This window comes from Grampus griseus (assembly GCF_964374135.1).
Source record: "Grampus griseus genome assembly, chromosome: 6".
NCBI classification, from domain to species: Eukaryota; Metazoa; Chordata; class Mammalia; order Artiodactyla; family Delphinidae; genus Grampus; species Grampus griseus.
This window is the reverse complement of record NC_139000.1, coordinates 2,974,884-2,997,842: the sequence shown is the minus strand read 5'-3', so window position 1 is coordinate 2,997,842 and position 22,959 is coordinate 2,974,884. Positions and strand designations below refer to the sequence as shown.

The following is a 22,959-nucleotide window of genomic DNA, read 5'->3' as shown; positions in this document are numbered from 1 at the left end:
AGCTCCCTCCAGCCCTCCCCCGACCTCTTCCCGCACACAGGGAGGGGCTCACATCCCCGGGCACCCCATCGGGGCCAGGAGCTTTGGGGCAGGACCCTGGGGTGACAGATGTGGCACTGGCTCTGCCTCTAGGCTCCCAGACGGAGCAGGTGGCTCCCCTGCTCCCAAACCACCCAGGGGCGTCACCTCCCGAGGGCAGGGCAGGGTGGGGAGGGGGCTTCAGGACGCTGCCCCCAGCCCCCAGCAGCAGACCCCACTGAGGGCTGGGAGGCAAAGCTGCGGGTCAGGGAACAGCGGTCAAACCCACCTTGCACGAGCCAAGGAGACACCTCCCCGGCCTCACGGGAAACACCAGGGCTGCGTGAAGCGAGGGAGGACCTCGGCCTCCCTCGGGAGTTCTGACCAGAGGCAGGATGGTTCCTGGACCCCAAAGCACTGATGGGGTACTGGGGGCACAGGGGGACGCTGGGCGGCCCTGGATGAGGTGTCCTGGGGCCCTGAAAGCCATGACCTTGACACCTCATGAATACCCTGAGGCCTCCAGGGCAGAGGGAAGTCCTGTCTCCCCCCGCCCCACACCAGCGGGGGCTCCCGAGGAACCCGGGCCCCTCAGACACTGCCCTAAAGGGCTCGGGGGCAGGGCCTGGGATCGGGGATCCCTAAGGCTCTGGTCATGGTGGGGGCAGCCAGGTCCTAGAGCGGCCCCTTACGTCTTCAGACAAGCTCTGATCTTACATTTGGGTCAAAGGCAGCCTCTGCTCTGCACCCCGAGAGTACCCCTCCTTCCGTCCCCCGTGAGGCCTCAGGAACTCCTCTGCCCCTTCTGCGGCATCCGATCAGAGCCAACCAATTTCTCTCTGCAGCAAGGGGGCATGTGGGCGACTGTCCTGGTGGCCGGCGATCCCAGACAGGACGCAGCCCCTGGGCTCCCCATTTAGCCAAAGGAAACCTGGGGCTCCCCTGCCCTCCTCCACCCTCGGGTGGTCCAGGAGAAGGGCTCTGCCAGAAGTTTGGAAAATCAAAATAGAGCCTCTGCCGTCGAGGGAGGCTGGGAGCCAGAACTGGAATTATTCGAGTCTGCGCTTCAGGCTGGGGACATGGAACACCTCGCGTGCCCCTCCCAGAGACCCCGTCTCCCGCTGTGCTTTGTCTCATTGAGACCAGAGGCAACTCAGAATCCTTCTCAACACAGGGCTTCCGGCAGCACCACCCGGCGACTTGGAGACGTCGTGCCCCCCGGCTGCCCTAAGGGGTGCATGTTGCCCTTCAGACGTGCAATGAGTGATCACAGCTTTATGACTGCGTCTTGAGACCATTTTCACGATGCCTCGGGGGATGGGAAACCAAGCTCCAAACTCCAGACCCGGAGGCCCGTCACGGAGCCCCTGCCCTGGTGCGGCCTTCACAGCGGCTGCTGGTGGGAGATGCCGGAGCCCAGCTGCAGCCCCTCGGAGCCCAGGGAGCACCAGCGGGAAGGTCCCCACTCGCCGAGCCGCCCCGCCCTCGCTGACCTCCCGGGACGTCCTGCCTCCCGCCTCCGGCCCCTCGCAGGTCCCTCGGGACGTGGGGACCTGGAGCTTGGCCTGGCCAGGGCTTCTCAAAAAGGGTTCCGTGGAGGGGCCTGGGTCCTAGCAGGTTGTACACATCAGGCCGCCCCAGAGGGATGTTAGTTAGGAAAGGGTTTACGGGCTTCCTCAGAAAGTCAAAATCCTTCATATAGTAAAACCGTCTCATTTTACAGATGGAACCTGAGGTCAGCAGGGGTGGGTCCCGCCAGCCTCAACAGCAGCTCAGCCCCAAGGGCTCCGAGTCCGGGGAACTGTGACGCCGTGACGGGGGTCCAAAGTCTGCCTGGCCACTGCTGGGTGCCCCCCACAAATCCCTCCTGAGCCTCACTGCAACCGCCACTTTACAGATGGGGAAACGGAGGCCGTGGGGTGGAAGAACTTTCCAGAACCAGGAAGGTCCCACTGTGTATCTCCTTACCCCACAGCATCCGTGCTGTCTTACACTTGACCAGGGCCTTGGTCCCCTCATCCATGATGCAGCGAGCGCTCACCGAGGGTCCCCACTGTGCTATCTCTGCTCCCCGAAATCCCCACCGTGATACGGGTGAGGCCGTGACCCCCCTGCACGGTCGCCAGCCCAGGCGCACTTCTCCCCACCGCTTTCGCCCCACCCTGCCCGGAGCCTTGCCCTCTGAGCCCCGCAGAGCCTGGAGCAGTGGGTGTGCACCCTGCATGGGGAGCTGCTGACTGACTGCCACCCACCCTGCCCCTCCCACAGCCTACAAGCCCCCCGACAGCAGCATTTCTCGCTGCGACCTGCAGGGGCACGTACCCCGCTCCAGCCCCTGACGGCGGGCCTCCTGGCTCCCACGGGCGACAGGACCCACGAGTCACATACGGCCCAGCCCAGAGCGGGCAGCAGAACTACGGAGGGTGCCGGGGGGGGCACCAGGCGGCTGGGGCTCCGTCTCCTCCTTCAGCAGCAGCCCAGGGCCCGGGGCTGCACGCGCCCACCCCGCCCCACCTGCCACCCGACGGGATGGCTTTCCGGGCACCCACTGCCCGCCGCAAGCCTCTGCCTTTCCCCATTCCAGCCCACCACCCCCCAGCCCCTCCAAGAGGAAGCTGGACCTCGTTTCCTCCCTCTCATCCCCATGTCACAGATGCACCCACTAGGCTCGGCGGGGGGGGGTCACTCTCACGAGGGCACGGAATGGGGGCTCCCTGGAGCCGACTTCTATGTCCCGCACACACATCTACCAGAGCTTCCAGCTCCCATAAACGACACCGTCACCTCGTCCAGGCAGCCCTCTGTGGGGCACGTCCCCGCCCCACCCGCCCCGTGGGTGCTCCTGACACCAGACTCCACATCTCCAACGCAGGCCACGCCCTGCAATCGCTCAGGTTACCTCTAAAAGCCGAGCCCCAGACTCGGCGCCCCGAGCAGCCTGCCCTGCGGTGGCCCACGTCACCTGCCCAGAGAAGCAGGCGCACTGCTTTCACTGCATCCCTCGCTCCGACGACGCCCAGGGCGTTCTCGATTGACGTGCCTTATCTCTGCCTCCACCAGGTCAGTAAAGCTCTACAGACCCCCTAGAAGCTTCTGCACCAGCCCGGCGGTCACCACGGCCATCCCACTCCCCACACAGCCCCGACGCCCGGGTGGCCAGCGGCTGTCCCTCTTCCTGCAGAGGACAGGCCGGGCGGCCCGCGAGGCGCCAGCCATCGGGACACACAGGACACAGGTGTCCCTGGCTGAGCCGGGCCTTCTGCTGAGGGAACCAGTCCTGCCTTTTCCCATAATGAGATTTTACCCAAGCTGCGCTCCTGCTGAGGAAACTGCAAAGTGTTCGCTGGAGAGCTTTGCAACCCTAAGGGCTGTGGACTCAGAAAACACCTTTGCCCAGATGAGGGAGGCCCTCGCCCCTGCTTCCCGGCCTGGAGCGTCTGTGCCGCTGCTCTCTCCAGTGACGCGCCCGGCTTTTCATTTCCTCTCTCCAGTGCTATTTAATCTTGCATCCCTCCTTCCAACAAACAGCCATGGGTCCCCCGGGGAAGCCAGCCCTGCAGGGACTGCCCCGCACCACGGGCCCCTCCCTGTCCAACCCGAACCGGCCCCGAGGGGCTCCCACTGCGCACTTGGCTCTTCCCGTGGTTTTAGCCAGAGCGCTTCACCCTCATAAATGGAGACACACGGTCTTTTGAGAGGAGGGACGGACGGATACTTCTTGTCCCAGGCTGGGGTAGGAGCGCGCAGTCTACGGAGCAAAAACAAGAAGGAAGCATCGACCTTCAGCTGCCAGGGGTCTGGTCACAAATCTGCCCCCGGTGAGGACAGCCCAGTCTGAGTCCACTTGCCAGCAAGTGACACAGAGCAGGCACACGTGTGCACAGAGCACCAGGGACACGCAGGCACACATGGTCACTTGTCCACCCTGCAAAGCTTCCCTTCCCCGGGGGAGCCTGGTGGGTCTGACACTGGGACCAGCCTGGCGGACACAGGGCAGGGGGCTTCCATGAGGCACCTTCTTGATGTCCCAGGAGACTTCGCACATGAAAGCCCTCCCGAGTCCCCCTTCCTGTTCAAGCTCTCACGGCCCAAACAGGTCACACTTTACGTCTTGTGACATTTTTCATCAAAAGTCACACAATGGGGCTTCCCTGGTGGCGCAGGGGTTGAGAGTCCGCCTGCCGATGCAGGGGACGCAGGTTCGTGCCCCGGTCTGGGAAGATCCCACATGCCGCGGAGCGGCTGGGCCCGTGAGCCATGGCCGCTGAGCCTGCGCGTCCGGAGCCTGTGCTCCGCAACGGGAGAGGCCACAACAGTGAGAGGCCTGCGTACCGCAAAAAAAAAAAAAAAAAAAAAAAAAAAAAGTCACACAATGGAAAGGGAAGGACCCAAGCCAGGGGGGTCTAAGTCACTTTTTCTATGATTTTCGCAGCACCCACAGCGTGAGAAAGAGTCAAGCACCATTCAGGTGAGTGAGTGAGTGAGTGAGCGAGCGTTAAAGAAAGATCTCCACGCGGCTGGAAGCCACTTCCTGCTGCCCCCCAGGTCCCGCCTCCATGGTCCATGTCTGTGGCCTTCCCCCCACTATGTGGCCACCACTGGTCCCAGCCCAATTCTCACTTGCGCCACCCACCCCTGGTGTCTCCTCACACCTGCACTGGTGCAGGCGGTGTGCACCACACCTGAGTCTCCACGAAGGGGCCAGGGGCAGGGATGGTGGGGGGATGGTCAAGTCCCAGCCTCATCAGACCTGAAACTAGCCACAGTGACGAAAGGGTCACCTTAGTGAACTCAGAGAGTGGACACCTCATCCCCAGACCAAGGGACAGGGCAGCAGAGCCAGCGGCAGGGACCAGGCTGGCTCACGGGCCCACCGGACTCTATAAAGGGCATGGGTCTCACATCCTTTCCCCACTGGCTACGCGGCCCTAGATATTTCACTCCAGACATTTAGGTGAGCAGCCCAGCCTAGGCAGCACGTGAGGGAAGCTGTCCCGTCCTTCCCCCACCCCAGACTTTCAGAGCAGCAAGCCTGTAGGCACTGGACTGACCACGCAGCACAGGGACACATCTGTCGTGATAAGCTCCACAGAGGAAGGAGCACGACTCTGGGCACCACCACAGGAAGGGGTGAGGCAGTGACACAGGTGGCCTGGGTGCAGGATTCCGCCCCTTGCAGGCTGTGGGGCCTTAAGCACATCACTGAAGCTTCCCAGGCCTCTGAGTGTGCATTTGCAAAGGAGAACGAGATCTACCTCACTAAGGACTAAGCGTGACGGTACACACAGCATGCCCGGTGGGCCTGGCACCCGGTGAGGCCCAGACAAAGTGGCAACTGCCATCCCTGCCATCACCACCACCATCACCATCACCACCACCTTCACCATCAACATCATCATAATCACCACCATCACCACCTTCACCACCAACATCATCATAATCACCACCATCACCACCACCATCACCACCATCACCACCATCTTCATCATCATTACCATCCTATCACCACCACCACCACCATCTTCATCATTACCATCCTATCACCACCATCACCATCATCATCACCACCATCACCACCTTCATTACCATCACCAACACCATCATCACCATCACCACCACCATCACCATCATCACCACCATCACCATCATCATAATCACCACCATCACCATCACCACCACCACCACCACCATCACCATCACCACCATTATCGCCACCACCATCACCATCACCACCGTCATCACCATCACAAACATCACCACCACCACCATCATCATCATCACCACCATCACCACTATTACCACCATCACTCCCACCCCCATCATTAACATCACTACCATCACCATCACTATCATTGTCATCATCATAACCACCACCATCACCACCAGCATCACCATCACTATTATCATCACCATCATCACCACCACCATCACCATCATCACCACCATCACCATCAACATCATAATCACCACCATCACCATCATCACACCATTACCACCACCACCATCACCACCACCATCACCACCATCACCATCAACATCACCACCACCAACATCAACATCATCAAAATCACCACCATCACCATCACCACACCATCACCACCACCATCACCACCATCATCACCACCATCTTCATCATCATTACCATCCTATCACCACCACCGTCACCACCATCATCACCATCATCATCACCACCATCACCACTATTACCACCACCACTTCCATCCCCATCATCAACATCACTACCATCACCACCACCATCATCACCATCATTACTATTATCATCACCATCACCACGAGGACCACCACTGACCACCATCACCATCACCAACACTAACATCACCAACATTATCATCACCACCACCACCATAACCACCATTACCATTCCCACTCCCATCCCCATCGTTAACATCACTACCTTCAGCACCACTACCATTGCCGTCATCATCACCAACAACATCACCATCATCATTACCATCACCACCAACACCACCACCTCCACCACGACCACCATGACCGCCATCACCACCATCACCATCAGTCCTGGATCCCTGACAAAGGCTCACTACCCTCTCCCTCTGAAGGCAGTCAGCTCTGATTATTCATTCTTTCACCCTTTCAACCAGCATTTTTAGCACCCCTATGATAAGCTTATTGACACCAAGACAAATAAATCAGTGCCCTTGACTGCAAGTCTCAAGCTCTCACTGATTCCTCAGGAGGCGCCCAGGTGACCTCCTCTGCCTGGCAAGGTCAAGGAAGGCATCCTGAGGCAGTGGCCTCAGAGCTGGGCCCTGGTGGAGGAGGTGGATGCTGCAGGTTCATACGTGTGAACGCCCTGTTCCGTGGTCCTCACTTGGCCACTGCCTCACCCCACACCCCTGGACGAGACGCTCTACCTCAGGCACCAGCGCCGTCTCCATCCTGCCGCCCCACTCTAGGCGCAGACCTCAGGTCTTAGTTCAGCCTCCGCTGCGCACGTCCAGCCCCTCAATCATCCCACCCTCTGTTCCGAACGCATCACACCCATGGTCGCTAATGGGCTTGCCACGCACAGACCCCTGCACCTCCTCCACGGGAGTGTCCTACACCCGCATCTCCCCATCCCGCACCTGCCAGCTGCTTGTTTTGAACCCAAGTGCAGAAATTCACAGTCACCTTCACTGAATTTCACTTCCTTGGTTCTAGAACACGGTCCCAACCTGAAAGACCTTTCTGCGGCATCTTATTCTGTCAACCAACGAGAGAAACTTGGCATTGTTTGTGACAGACCCCACGCAGGTGTTTCTGCAGGTCCACAGCCATGAGACGGACTCACACTGCATGCAGAACACACACTTCCCTGCAGGGCAGGCAGGGGAGTGGTGGGGGAGTTGATTTTAGAGGCCCAGGCTGCCCCACACGCTCCAGGCCAGCACCCCCGTTCTGAGCAGACTCTGTGCCGTAATCCAGCCCCACTTCAAGCACTGAGGCCATGCGGCACAACGCCGGCCAAGGTCCCAGGCTCTGCCCCAGACCCGGCAACCTCGACTGCAAACACACACTGCTGGACGTGGGAAGGATGGGGTGACACAGTGTGGCTGACTCATGGGGACAATCTCACGACCCAATCCCTGAGAAGTAGCCTCAAACACAGCCTCCCGGGAGCATTAACTGCAAGCAGTGGGGCTGGGCTCTGGAGAAGGTGGTGTGTGCTCAGGGAAATTAACTTGTAGAATTATTTATATTAATCAATTTGTAGAATTCCAGGCCTCCACGAGGGTCAAGAGTCACTGCAGTGCCCTCAAGCACCGGCTGCCGCCTGGTCACTCCCTGGACCTTTTGGAAAGATCTGCTTGTGGACAGACTCTGGACCGGCCGCAGCTGGATAGACATCGCCTGGAGGGGCCTGGAAAATGCAGCTCAGACTAGAGAAAACGGCGATTACGGGTTGAAAGTGAGCAGGGCCAGGCCTGGGGGGGAGGGGGCTCACTTTGAGTGGAGACACGCATAGTCCTTGGAGCTCAGGAAGGACTGAGAACCAGGGGCCGGCTGGAGGATCACCCCCGAGAGGGGAGTGAGCAAACAGGGGCTCCATCAGGCTGGAGGGTGAGCCCCCCAAAGGGACAGGGACAGAAGTCTGACACTGGGGACCCAGCAGCCCCCATCTGACCCAGGGAATGCTCCAGACCTGGGCCCCAAATCCAGCCCTGCACTTCCCTGCTGTGTGACCTGGAGCAGGTGGCTTTACGTCTCTGGGCTCCAGGTTCCCCACGGGTGCTACGGGGCCAACACAATGCACAACCCCTGGGCTCTGAGAAGACTCATCAGGTGAAGGAGACCAAAGAGCACAGCCCGCACACACACCTGAGCTTCCCGGAGCTGAGAGCTTCCGGGAAAATCCACGGCGGCAGAGTCAGAAACGAGCTGAGATGGATTTTCCGTGTCCTCGGAGATCGAGACCATCAAAGACCTCTGACGAATGCTCTGCACAACTGTTATTGTGTCCCCCGCCACCGGCCCCCTCCAACCCCAGAGCACCCTCGAGAAGGGGGCACCCAGCAACCTCGTGCGCTGATCCCCATCTCGGAGGCTCTTTTCCCGGAGGCGGTGGAAGGGGTCACAAGGGTTCCAGGCCTGGAGGCACGGCGCTGGGGGCCAGCCCCTCTGCGCCTTCCCCTCTGCCCCTCAGGAGGGTCTCACTGCACCCCCAGAGCCGCCCAGCTATGGCCCACGCCCAAGGTTTGCAGGTGAGGATCGAATCCCTGCTGCTCTCCCTGCAGCTGAGCCTGCAGACCGTCAGGCCCCCCTCCCATCCCGGAATCCTCCCGCCTACAGCACAGCGCGCTAACAACAGCAACGACAACCCATGTTATCACGAGAACCATGTTAAGAAGAAAACTCCCTCCCCGAGAATTCATGCGACACCTGTGTCCCCCCCGCCCGCCAGGGGCCCTCCACCAGCATCACCGACAGCAGCGGGACGCCCAGTGCTGGCTGGCGGGCTGAGGACTTGGTCAGGCACTGTGGCCGTCCATCGTCACCGCAAGCACAGCAGTCCCACCTTCAGGGTGAGCGGGCTGAGTCCCGGGATTGCCCAAGGCCCTGCGGACGGTAAGTGAGGCCAGGGCTGCCCTCAGCGGCTGGCTGCGGTAAAGAAGGAGGCCACGCACCTGCAGGACCCCCTCACCCTGCAGCCGTCCACAACGGCAGCTCCCTGGCTCGAGTGGGTGGGCTCCCCTCGGCCACTCCCCTCACCTCCCCATCCCACCCACTGCCACTGCCGGCGGGACCGCGGGACTCAGCACCCACAAGCTTCGGCAGCAACGCCTGACCCTCGTCCGGCACGACCCGGTCCGTCCCCAGCGTCCTCCCCTAGAGCCGCTGCGGCCTGCGGCTCACCGGGCACCACCCTCCCTGGGGACCCACAGATCAGAGAGTCCACTGTAAGCTGCGTGACGCCACAGGGCCGGCCTCCAGCACCGCGTCAGCCTGTCGGGTTGGGACGTGGGCCTGTTGCTCACAGTTTCCATGGAACAAACCTGCAGCCCTCTCGGGCCAGGCAGCAGAAGGAGCCAGGTCCCGAAGCACGTGGGCCAAGCAGGGCCTGCCTGATGCTCTGGGGTCTCTCTAGAACCCTCCTTGCCGGGCCCAGGTAGAGAGGTCCCCCACCCACTGCTGGGCTCAACGCAGATCACGAACACCCGGCACGACCCAGGAGAGCACCCCAGCCCCTGAAAATCACTGCCCACCTGAGGAGCGATTCCAGGAGAAAGCCCTTGGCGGAGACCTGAACGTGAGATCACGGGATTCCTTCACTGTCACCCTGCTCCCACCAGCCTCTGCTAAGGGGTCACACCCTCCCCAGCCCACAGGCTGCCAGCCACCTGCCCCAGGAGGAGTCCTGGCCCCGGCTTGCCCACAGCCCAGACTCTCCTGCACCCTAACTGGAGACAAAAACGCACTTCAAACTCCCTGCCCACTGCCTTCACTGGTCGGTCGGCCGCCTATTCAAGCCGGGAGCCGTGCACAGGGCTGGCCCCCTAGCCCCTCCAGCCGGCAAGAGCTTACCCCCCAGCCTCCTTGCGCAGACACAACTCAGCAGCCCGAGACAAACCTCGATTTGAAAACAAGCAAATATGCATGCCCAGAGGCCCGCTTTTAATTCCCCACACGTGCCCCGCAGGCATTACTGGGGAGCAGCCCCTCCCCACGCTGGCCTGGGCAGTGGGCTGGATACGGACCCCCACCCCAGGGCCAAATCCTCACCCCTGGAACCTGGGAATGTGGCCTTACTCGGAAACAGGGTCTTCACGGGTGTAGGGAAGTGACGGGTCTCAAGAAGAGAATCAGCCTGGATTGAGACAGACCCCGAACCCAATGACTTGTGTCCTTGCAAGAAGCAGACAGAACAGAGACACGGGGAAGAGAGGAGAGGCCAGGTGAGCACAGAGCAGGGACGGGAGTGATGCGGCCACAGCCAGGGACACCTGGGCTTGTGCTTCCCCAGGAGCACCTCCCTGCCCTGCCAGGCCATGCGAGGCAGCACCGCTCCAGATTACTCCGCCTGCTGCTGGGCCTGGCCACGCCCACTGCCCTCCAAGCCGGAAGAGGGGGGAAGGACCCTCCCCTGGAGCCCCTGCTGGGAGCTCTGCCCCACCCATTTCAGGCTGCAGAGTTCCAGCTTCCAGAACCAGGAAGTAATAAACTCCTGTCTTTTCAAAAGACCGAAGTGGAGACGTGCGTTTCTGGGGTCCCAGGAAACACACGGAGACCGCAACATCTCTGTTCTCGCCAGGAATCGGGGAAGGTCCCTGTGAAGTGGGCAGAGCTGAAGCAGAGGGGCCTCTGACCTTGACTCACTCACGCCCCTCTGCTTCCCTGGGGTCTGCCTCGCTGGGCGCAGGGCTGCCGCCTCACGTGGCCTGACGCACCAGGACAGTGATCCCGGGCGATGCACAGATGGACGCGAAGGAGAGGGCCGGGACCGGGGTGGACACGGTCCTCAGCCAGGCCCTGCCCAGGACGTGCGGTCTGCGGTAGGAAAGGCTGGGTCTGAGCTGCCCCCTCAGGGACTTGGACCCAAGACTTAGCCCTGGGAGCTTCCACACCACCGACTAAGGTCCGAGTGCACGGCCTCGACTGTGAGAGCTGCCGTGCAGACACTGGGCCCTCCACGGTGGCTCTGCATGCCAGGGCAGAGCATTCATTAGGGGTCTTTGATGGTTCACTCTGAATCTTGATCTCTGAGAACATGGGGGGCTGTGTGCGCAGCAGGCCGACCTCAGCATCAATCTCGAACGCACTGGCCCGTTTTCCAGATGGAGCCGCGCTTCCCACCCGGTCTGGCTCCAGAGCCCAGCTCCTCCTATGCCCAGCACTGGTCTACCCAGCAACGCCAACTGGAAAAACACCCGTGGACCCAGGGAGGGGCACCTGGCCTGTGAACTGTCAACCAGTGGGGATGGAAGCGCAGAGACACCCCCAGACAAGCCTGCAGAGCTGCTCACTGCCCGCAGATGCCCTCTGGCCATATCCCCATCGTACCCACCTGTGTCTGAATGGACACGAATGTGAACCCAGAGTGGCCCCACTGGCCCTGCAAATGCACCACCTTCCAAGGAAGGGAAAAGCGCACTCTGGAAGTGTCTGCAGGCCCTCTCCAGAGAGACGCTGGGGTCAAACTGACAAAGCCGCGGGAAGGCAGACAGAAAGGGAGCAAAGTGCAAATGAGGGTCACGCTCCGACACAGCCAGCTCCAGGCTCATCGCCACCGGCAGGACGAGCGCTTCCTCCAGCCGCGTCCCCGGGTGGGACAGGACACAGGACGCCTCGTGCTACCCAGCCCTGCAGCTCGCCCGTCACCACCCCCGTCGCCCAGGTGCACGCCTGTCTGCTCTGTGGCCTCTAGACCAACCAGTGTCCTGCACCCCAGGGGGCTCTGGGCAAGTGATCAGTGACGGGATGTTCCCAGAGTCAAGGGTCACAGGTCACAGCCTTGGCCTCTGACACCAACTCACTGCTCCCTCTCCTTCGAGACCCTGACGCCAGCACCCCTCACATCAAGGAGGGTGAGTCTGTGCTCGACAGGCATCCCGGGCCGGCTCCGTGGATCGCTGGGAAAGCGCCTCCCCTGCCGTGGCCCCGTTCCCGCCCCGGGAAAGCTAAATTCCAAGGAAGACCATGTCAGTGGAAAAGACAGGCCCCTGGAAAAAGGGAATCAGGGATTAAGTAAACCACTGGGTCTCTCCAAACGGCCGAGGAGAGCAGACAGACGGCAGGACCGTGACTTGAACGCAATGCCGTTCTCTCCCTGCCAGCACCCGGGGATCCCGCGGAGAAAAGCTGCAGTTTGCAGTTTGCTTGGTCTTGCTGCCCCTTGAAACATTCAACAGCTTAAAAGCAGACTTGGCTCCTGGCCCAGAACTCACCGGCTCCCCGTCCCCCAGGGCAGGTCTCCTCTTCCGTGATCCCCTCCATTCGAGGACCCAAGAGGAGGGCCCTTCCCCTGCAGAACCCAGAGCAGATGCTCTGGCTTGCCCCCCAGTCCCACCCTCCGGACCCCTCCATCTGGAACACCGGCCGGCTCCAGGACCGCAGGTGAGCCCAGGGCGGGTGCGGGGCCCACCAGTTCAGTCCCACGTTTGAGAGCCTGGCCCGGGGGAGGGTGCCGTGCACCAGTCACGCAGGGGAGGATATAGCTCTGGCAGCCACCGCCCCTGCTAGCAGCTCGTGCTGGCTCTTCCTGGAAGGGTCCAGGGCTTCAGACCCCACAGGCCAGGGGACTCCGGTGTCCCCGGGGCCTGTGCAGGACGATGGGAACCGAGCAGCCTGGAGCAAGGCCAGGCACCCACCGGTACGTCGGGACCACCAGGGATGCGCCTGGTTTCCTTGGTCAGGTGGATAGGGATGCAGGGGCTGCCGTGACTGTCACACCCGCCACGACATCAGGACAGGCCACCGGCTCTCAGCAGCAGCAGAGCAACCCCGCTGCGCTGCCGCTTTGCTGGGTGACCTTCAGTAGGTTACTCAACCTCTCTGGTGCGGGGAGGGCAGAGCACACAGGCGGCGCGTTGTCACAGGGCCCTGTTGGTGGCCCTGCCTGGCTTCCCACCCAGGTTTGCCACTGAAGAAATATAGCCACTTCCCCCTCCTGCCAGACACACTCGCTCTCCTGGCAGTCTTGTCTGTTTCCGAAAACACAAAGCTTGTCCTAAGCCCGGGGTGAAAACAACACTTTCTCCTGCACAGGGAGGCCCGCAGGACCCCACTTCACAGGGGTCCGAAGAATACCCTCCACTTCCCCCGACGGCGGGCCCTTGGGGGGTGGGACGAAGCCCCGGGACCCCCAGCTGCTCACTGGTCCCAGGGCACGGGTACACCCCAGGAGAAGGGACAGGACACAGGACACACAGCTCCCCAGGAACATCACTGCGGACGCCCCCCGCAGGCAGGTCCTCAGGCAGCCCTGTAGTGCACACGCTCCACCTGGAAGCAGGCGGGCAAGGACGGGGGCTTGGCCCGGTCAGCGAGGTGGGCGGCAAAGCCGTGACCAGGGAGCCAGCTCGAGCCCCTTCCACAGCACACCACGGCGCCCTGAGGGACAGTCCCCGCCTGGGGGCCCTGGCCGGGAGCATGCACCCTGGCCAGGGCAGCACGACCCACAGCCAGTCCCTTCCCCTTTGGGTTTCTGGGCACAGGAATGGGGGGCCCCCGTGAGCCCAGGCGGCTCCACCCCGTGCACGGCTCAGGGCCCTCATCTCTAAGGCGGAGGTCCAGCACCTAACTCGCATGGTGAGATAAGGGACAGCTCGTGACCCTGTGCCACCACAGAGGGAGCGGACCTTGGTCACAGCCGCCGCCACGGTTGACAGGTAAATGCAGGGGGATGCTGACGGTGGGCCGCCCGCTCTGACTGCCAGGGGTCTGGTCGGTGTGGTTCACGATGGTCCTCACAGGTGCAGGCATCTTACAGAGATTCCCTCGGGCCACCCCACGACCCCTAGCACTGGCCCCGTCGCGCCCATTTTACAGATGAGGACGTTGGGTTCGGACAGGTTCAGTGTGGGCTCCAGGCCATCAGCCGGAGAGGAAGAGCATGAGAGCCTGGGGGCCCTTGCTACGCACTCCACTTCCTCCCTGGCCCGCGCACACCCCAGGAAAAACCCCAGTGGTCCCAACAGACTCTCTAGAGTTCAGCAAACCCCTGTTTGGAAACAGCACACATCACAAAACCCAGCGTGTGCCAGCAACGACTTGGCCCTCCACCAAAGTACCCAGAATCCTTCCGGCTCCCCCAGAGCCTCCAAGAGCTTCGGCGCAAATTGGCTTTTAATGAGGGGAAGTCATCCTTCCCGGGGAAGAACGCGGCTGCCGGGGAATCGGTTTCAATGGTGCTGGCCCCTCCTTTTAAAGACACTTCTCCAGAAACCAAAGCGGTGACAAATGCCAAGTGTCGTTATCTGGAGTCTTCTGGAAAGCCACGAGTTAAATCACTTTTATTTATAAAAATTCTGTTTCACTCGCCGCGAGACGAAGCGGGGCTGGGGATATGGGGCCAACCCACCCAGCTTTATCCTTGCTCTCTGAATAAAACAGCAAAAAGTGATGCTCTGGGGCCCCCGAGGGCATCACCACCTCTAGCTCGCTGCTCTTCATTAGGAAAGACAGGTCGCATTTTCCGACGTGGACACATCCAACAGCCGGGGAAGTCCAAGGCTACGGAATCACCTCCTTCAGAACGCGAACGGCTTGTGGTCAACAAGAATCTCTGGTGCCTGGCGGACACGCTCCCTCAAATCGAAAGCCACGACCAGGAAGAAGGGCTCCCCAGAACGCTGTACATATTTTTGAGCTATGGATTCCATCAAAATGGAATGAGAGCCTGCATGCTCTAGCCGCACAGCAAGACCTACCCAGCTTGCTGGGAGGCTAAACAGAGGCGGAAACCAGTTATCCGATTTGAGATCCGTTTCTTCTTTTTAATTTTTGATTTGGATTTTATTTTATTTATTATTTTTATACAGCAGGTTCTTATTACTTATCTATTTTATACACATTAGCGTATACACGTCAATCCCAATCTCCCAATTCATCCCGCCACCCCCCACCCCACGTTCCCCCCCCGGTGTCCATACGTCTGTTCTCTACATCTGTGTCTCTATTTCTGCCCTGCAAACCGGTTCATCTGTACCGTTTTTCTAGATTCCACGTATATGGTTAATATACGATATTTGTTCTTCTCTTCCATTTCTTTTCGAGAATTATAAATTGTTTTCCTTCTCTAATCATAAACGTGGGTAACAGCTACGGAACGCTGGCCGTGGGCCACGCGTATGGCTCGGTGGTCCTTAAACACACCTCACCCACACAAGCATTTCAGAGAGGCGAGGCAGTCACCCAGGATCTCACAGCATGTAGACAGTGCAGCTGGGGCTTGAACCCAGCCCTGACGTCCCTAGTGCTTTCCCTACAGCACCGGAGTCTTAGCAGACGTGTGCTCATGGGAAAACTGGTTCAGAAAATCAAGGAAGCAGGATTCAGTTTAGGATCCTTATCTTTTTAAAAGACAGATAAAGCTTCTTCCTGAGTCGTTACGATAAAAGACACACCATCGGCGCACAAAAGGCACTAGAAATCGGGAAGATGTGGCAACAGCGCGGAAAAGCTACCACGCGGTACATGAATTCAAACCCCAGCCTCGGCACACGGACCCACCTCCGCATTCAGACCTCGAGCAAGGGTGACGGCGGCAACCCAGGCTCCCGGGCGCTTCTCGGATGAGCCCAGGTGAGCCCCCGGCACCTCTCGAGGCAACGCTACCAGTACCCACGTTTTACAAGTAAGTCCTGAAGCTCACCAGAGCCACCTGCTTCACCTGGACCCTCCCACCAGCAAGAGGTCTACGCCGGCAAAAACTTAATCCCAGTCGGGGCGACCCCCAAGCCTTTGACAGTAGCTCCCCGGGAGGACCCCGAAGCCGCTCAGGCCGCCTGCAGCTCATCCCGGGTCTCTGGGCAACTGTGGCCGGAGTCGTGCTCGGAGGGGGTGTCGCCATAACTCGCAAAATTCGGCAGTGCCTGCAGAATCCAGGCGCCCAGCCCACCCTGCTGCCCACAGGCTGCGGCCGTCCTGGACTCCTGCTGGGCTGAGGGGCTGCCGACTTCGGCAGGATCCACGGACCCACCTTCACACGCTGGTTCGCCCACCCCCCAACCCCCGCCTCCACGGAGACGTGGCTGTTCCGATGTTTCCTTGCTCAGCCACATCTGACCAACTGGGCTCTGTCCACCTTTCCACCTGCCCCGACGTGGGGTTGCTATCAAGGCTGACACACGTCAAGCGCTTGCTATGAGGAGGCCGTGGTGCTTTACGCATTCAGCCCCACGTAATTCTTGCCACGTTCTGTGAAGGAGCTGCATGCGTGATCCCATTTTACAGATGGAGAGACTGAGGCTCAGAAACGTCAGCGCAACCTGCCCAAGGCCCGGAATCAGCAAACGAGACAGTGGAGAGTCCGGCCCCGCGGGCCTGCACCGAGGCCAGCTCCCCCGCCCCCGAATCTCTCATAGTTACGCACGTGGCCCCAGTAGGACCCCCGAGAGAGGTGAGACCCAAACCTCATCCTCCCCACCGGCGCAAAGCCCAAGGGCCCGTTCGAACGCCCGCTCGTCTCCACCGGCAGACATCACTCCTGCCGTTAACAGAAGCAGGACAATCAGTAGGTGTTCCCTCCCCCCCACCCACGCCCCCAGCAGAGCGCCAGGATCCAGGCAACACGGCGTCGGCTTGGCTGGCCCCAGGCCCCCGGCCCCCTGCTTACCTCAAACACCTCCTCATCCAGAATTCGGGTGCCAAACACGATGATGCCGTTAACGTCTATCACGGGGTGATTGCTGCGGTCCAGGGATGTCGTCACCTTCTTCTTACAGTCCAGGATCAAGGTGACATTCTTCCTGTGGATGCTAAGAGCAATTCTGTGCCACCTGCAAAGAAACAGACAGCCAGGCAGGTGAAGGGGGGCCGGTGTCACGAAGTACCAATACGAGTGCCTCAACCGCAAGTCCCTGGGGACCCAGGAGAGCATCTCTTTCCTGCAGTGTCACGGGGCTGAGCAGTTCAGAGCCGAGCCTCTGTGGGCAGACAGGCGTGGGCACAGGTCCACACCGCGTGCCACGTGAGACCCACTGGACTCAAAGATCAGGTGTCTCATCTCTGGGATGAGAGCAGCTGTGCAGCCCGGAGCACAGCCCTGAACCCTGGAGTGGGCTGGTCAGTGGGTCAAGGGCGGGGAGACCTGACAGTACTTCCCTGTGTACCATCTCAACCCCCAACAGCACATGCAGGCTGCTGGAGAAACCGAGTCTGACAGGAAACGGTGGGACTGAGGGATCTACGTGAAACTCTCAATTAGAAATGCAGAAATCACGGCCTGAGGTCTTCAAGGATCACAGCGTGTGGCCTCAGACGTGTCAGCCAATTAATTTCAAACGACCGGGGTTTAGGGATGCATCCAACAGAGAATTCTGGAAAGACCTGACTCCTTTTTCTTTTTTTTAAAATCATTCACTCTCACATCTGTGTCTGTATCCTTGAGGATGCCTTAAATCCTTTCTGGAAGAAGTTGGGTATAACTACACAGTCTCCCGTGTCCCTTCGGACACTAAGAGGCTAGCATTTGATACAGCTCAGTGCATTTTACAAAGGGGACGTGGAGGCCCAGGGAGAAGAAGGCCTCCCCAGAGCCACAGAGGATGCGCCCAGACCAAGACCCAGCTCCCAGGACTCCAAGCCCGGTGCTCCCTCCGACCTGCAGGCGTGCCGGCACCATCCTGCTATATAAAGCACATTCTGCTATAAGGTCCCCGGTTCGGCCGGGGGCCCTGACCCTCCAGCAGGAGAAGGAGTGGGTTGCTGAGTGGTGCCACTTACTTGCCATCTGACAGGTTGATGCCTCTGAAGAGGGGGTAGTCCTCCGGCCCCGGTTTCCCTGTGTGGTCCTCATAGAGGAAGACCGGCGAGCGGCCCATCTCCAGGCCGATCTGCTGGATGCCCTGCTCATTGTAGATGGAGACCAGGAAGGCCTGGCTGCCCTTCTTGGCTTTCACAGTGGTTAGAATGGAGAAGTCCTCGGGAAATGCAGATGCTGGAACAGAGGACAGAGACAAGGCAGTCGGGAAGCCCCCAACCGTGCCCAGCCACAGCTCTCTGCAAACAGACCAGCTCAGGGACCTGGCAACATTTGCTGGATATGGTGGTGCATTTGCTGCACATCTGCCCCTTGATCAAACTGTTCCTGCAGCCTTCCCCTAACACCACATGGTCAAACCTAGCCCCTCCGAGGCTCAGTCCAAATGCAAACCTCATTGGTCCTTCCAACTGTGAGCCTTCACTGCTATCTTTTTCAGTTCCCACACCTCAATATATCTATGTATAAATCCTTCTTAGAACTTTCTAGAATGTGAGCTTCCTCTGGGCAGGCGCTGTTTCAGACGCGTCTTTTACCCTCCGCAGTGCCTAGAGCTGTGCCTGGCAGAGTGTGTCTCATTTTGCGCCCTCTGGAGGGAGGGAGGAGAGAGAGAAGAGGGGAAGGAAGGCAAGAGGCAGGGAATCATGACGAGAACTGCACTTCTTGACATTTCCTGGTTGACATGCAAATCAGAGAAAAAGTAAAATAAATCAGAAGACTTCCAATTTAAAAGGGAAACCCAAGGGCTTCCCTGGTGGCGCAGTGGTTGAGAGTCCGCCTGCCGATGCAGGGGACACGGGTTCGTGCCCTGGTCCGGGAGGATCCCACATGCCGCGGAGCGGCTGGGCCCGTGAGCCATGGCCGCTGAGCCTGCGTGTCCGGAGCCCGTGCTCCGCGACGGGAGAGGCCACAACAGTGAGAGGCCCGTGTATCGCAAAAAAAAAAAAAAAAAAAAAAAAAAAGGGAAACCCAAACCCTGGCATGTTGGCGGGAGGGAGGGTTCCTTACGACACAGGCCGGAAACAATTTGAGGCCATTAAAAGCCAGACCCACGCTGGCCCTGCCGAGGGCACAAGGCTGCTCCAGAATCCTCCACACGCACGCCCTCCACGCCCTGCCTCACGGACGGGAGAGGAAATCGCAGCCCCTCCTTCCATCCATCCTGGTTCTCTCTGTGTGCAATTTGCAATTCCCCCGAGAGCGAGGGCCCGGGGCTGACAAGGGAGCTGGGCTATCGAGGCACAGCCAGGAAGGCTCAACCCAAGTCAGTGTGCTTCTCAGAACCAGGCCGAGGGGTGTCAACGGGGACACCCGACAGAGGAAGGACAAGGCCCTGCGGCTGAGGCTGCCTCGCTGCAGAGCGCTGAAGCCCAGCCCGCGGTCCTGGGCAAGGACAGAGCCCATCATCAGACCCACCCCTTCTTTAGAACTGTAACAAGGTCAACCAGATGGCCCGCGTGCCAGAGCGGGGGTCAAAGCAGCTTTCAGTGAGGATGCTGTCCTTGGGCGCCCTCTGCTGGCGGAACTGCTGCACGGCAGGGCAGCTGGGCTCTGCTTCTGGTCCCTGTGAGCGCTGCTGATGCCCTGCTGAGGGGAGGGGGGATGCCACGAAAAGAACTGCCCCTGCAGCCCCTGGAGGACCCAGGGTAGACACACGGTCTCTCTAGCGTGAGGACAAGAGGGGCCACGGCAGCTTCAGGCAGAGAACCCAAACCCCAAAAGCCAACAGAGTTGTGTGAGTTTTCAAGGCCATGAGGGAGAGCAGGTGGAGAAATCCATCCCACGGCCCCCAAAGCTCTAGCTAAGGTGCGGATCTGGAAAGGCCCAAGGCTCACAGCCCGGGCAGAATCTGGTCCCATGTTAAGGAGCTAGAAGTTGGGGTCTGTTTGCTGTGCTCAGCACCGTGGCCCAGCCCATCCCCCGGGGCAGGAACCAGCTGGATGCCTCCGCTCCCGGAGAGGGGGTAGGTTTGGCCATGTGCTGTTAGGGAAAGGCTGCAGGAACAGTCTGATCAAGGGGCAGATGTGCAGCAAATGTCTGAGCGCCACCATATCCAGCAAAGTTTGCCAGGTCTAGGTGGAGGGTGAGGAGGTCAGTGTGGTCATCTGTCTGAGGGACCAACTCAGGCTGCCCTTCCACGGACAGGAAGCCATTTGGAAAGAGGCCCGTGGAGGCCACTACCGTCACAGCTGTCCCTCCACGCCGCCCTCTAATCGTGGGATGTGAGAGGGAATCAGAGATCCCGGCCTGAGTGAACGGCCGTGGTAGGGGAGGGGGTTTGCGTGCAGGCCCCAGGGGGAGACCCCAGCCAGGCCAGTGGCAGGACCTCGGTGGTGGCCCTTTGGTCCCTGGGGGTGAGCGGGCACTAAGGGGCCCAGGGTGGTGTCTGACTCCAAGCATCTCAGAGGTCCCTGCTCACGTCCAGGATAGACTTCAATCACCATGTGAGTCCGTGTGCCCCTCACTCTCATCTCAAAGGGTCGCCTGCCTCCCGTCCCCACCCCGTGATGACTCCACGCCTCTTACAGTCACCCCCCTGCCTCAGATAACAAGAAGAGCGGACATGGGAGTGCCCCTCCCCCTCCCTGCAGCGTGACGCGCCACCCAGGCCCACGAACGCCCCTGCTCCCGACTCATTCAGACGCTGCCTCCCAATTTTTAAATCGCTACAGTAACACACGCTCTCAGCTCAGAGAAGCTGAAAGGAGAAATTACGTGTAATATTCACCTCCCTCCTGGCAAAATAACAAAGGATTTGCTGTCACTGTAGAGACCGTTCATTCTCGTCTGGACGTGAGCCGGACGCTGACATGCTTTCTAATCTACACTGTCTGGGAGAAACTCGTCTGCTATCCAACGCTTCGTGTTTTGTTTCTCAGAGAGACGTCAAAACTGAGGGGTGAGCTGAGCAAGAGGCCCAGTTACTTCCTTAGACCGTTTCCTTTCCACCCGGCTGAAGCCCAAAGACACGGAGCAGTTTAGGTGTACAGTGGGCGTTTAATAAGTGCATCTGCTACTAAACTGAACCCTACTGAGCCAACAGTTACAGGTTCTGCTGGACGGAGGCTGATTCCGGAGGTCCCGCCCCACGGTGCAGGGCAGGCCTGGAGCGAAGGCGGAAGAGTGAGCGGGGGGCATAGCTATGCCCAGGCCCCGTCTCAGATCCTGAGCAGGAAGGGAGTCTCAGCGGCCCCGAAGTGACCAGAAGGAGTGCGAAATGGGGAGAGGACCCCAATCCTAGGCACGGGAGCAGAGGAGGGGGCCGCGTGACCACGGGGAGGCTGGCTTGCCTGGATGTCTTCGGAGGGGATGGCTGGACCTCGGTGATGGCCGCAGGCCCGTGGTGCCAGGGCAGCCTCATGGGACACGCCTGCCTCCTGCATTCAGGGAGGGCCCAGGACGGCTTCTTCTAGGGTCTCAGGCCAGCCTTACGCTGACGTGCTGCCCCCCACGCCCGCAGGCAGAGGCCCAGGAAACGCCCCGCTCCAGGCAAGCTGTGCAACCCTCTCTGGTTTGTTTGTCACCGTCCCGGGTTCCGCTTTAGCCCTTACGGCCTGGTCTACCCAGTGTCAAGACCACCCAGCGCCAACCGTCAAGGTCTGTAACCTGGAGTTGCACTCCTGGCCCTGGTGATTCAGAACCCGGATTACAGCCTCTAAGCAAGACTAGAAAATCCCCTTAGGATCGGGCAGGAACAGTAGGCCCCGTCTTGCCGGCAAGTGCAGAGAACACCAGACTGCTTCTCTTCACCTGCTGGGAAGAGGGCGAGTCCTCTGAAGAACCCCAGCCCAAGGAACCTTGATTTCCCCGAAAGAAACGGCCTGGATCGCAGGCGATCTGTACAAAGTGGGAGAATCAATGACTGGGTGAGGCCGGCGTCTGGGCTGGGGAAGGGGGACAGGTCCTGCAAAGGCTCCCAGATCCCTGCTCAGTTTTGGCCCCCAAGCCCGCATCCACGACCCAGACCCACCCGGCCTGCACAGGGGCACCTGCATCCCCAGAGAATCCAGGTGGCCTCTCGGGAGAACGATGGGGGTTTTCTCGTTACGGAGAGGTCACGCGGACCCGGACCTCCTTTGCACTGAGACGTTTAAAACGTCTATGCTCAACTCAGGCCACCACGGCCTCGGCCCAGCTGGGGCCACCTGACCACACCACCCCTTCCCTCTGCAGCTGTCCAGCAGACACAGCATCTAAAATCCAGCCAAACGCCACGGCTCCCAGGAGGCCAAGCAAAAAGCAAGACAGGTGGGTGCCCCTTCCGAGGTTTCCAAGAGAGGAAAGGCCAGAGAGGCTGTGTGCTTTCATCAACCCTGGGGCCTGCAGAAAAGACCCCCCAGAAGTTCCCACTTAAATCATCCCCAAAGACCTCCAGTTCTATTTGGCATTAATGAGACAATCATTATATATGGACCCATTGTACCCCATAAGCTAATGATGGCTAGAAGGCCCTGTAACAGCCTTTTAAACTCTTTGAGGATCTAATCAATATCCTAATTTGACAGGTTAGGAAAAATGTGGGCTTAAAAAAAAAGATCCCTGGGCTTCCCAGGTGGCGCAGTGGTTGAGAGTCCGCCTGCCGATGCAGGGGACGCAGGTTCGTGCCCCGGTCCGGGAAGATCCCACATGCCGCGGAGCAGCTGGGCCCGTGAGCCATGGCCGCTGAGCCTGCGCGTCCAGAGCCTGTGCTCCGCAGCGGGAGAGGCCACAACGGTGAGAGGCCTGCGTACCGCAAAAAAAAAAAAAAAAATAGATCCCTGTCTGCTGTTGAGGAATTCATACCAGATCTCCAAAAACTGGCCTGTATTCTGAGACCCTCTGACATTTCTCGCCCCAAGATAACCGGGGTCCGGGGGGTGGGCAGGGATACTAACTCCGATGAATTGGTTGTGACCCTGAACTGGGTGGCAGGGATCAGATTTAACTAATTTTCAGCAAAGCAACTACAGATGACCTCGAGGCAGGACACCTAATTCCACAGGACGGCCTTGGAAGGT

The 22,959-nt window shown here is 59.8% G+C and overlaps 1 protein-coding gene across 3 annotated transcripts in view; it reads right to left on the bottom strand.

Annotated features, from left to right (window-relative positions):
- The window catches only part of COL5A1 (collagen type V alpha 1 chain), a gene marked incomplete at its 5' end in the record, with an annotated part of 155,075 nt that overhangs the window by 90,872 nt on the left and 41,244 nt on the right, over positions 1–22,959 (bottom strand). For all 3 annotated transcript variants that reach the window (XR_014296933.1, XM_082657319.1, XM_082657320.1), the window contains 2 exons: positions 16,817–16,979; positions 17,926–18,139. Coding sequence is in view for 2 of the 3 variants with exons in the window: in XM_082657319.1 (XP_082513445.1) it covers positions 16,817–16,979; positions 17,926–18,139 (377 nt within the window). The remainder of the gene's footprint in view (positions 1–16,816; positions 16,980–17,925; positions 18,140–22,959) is intronic.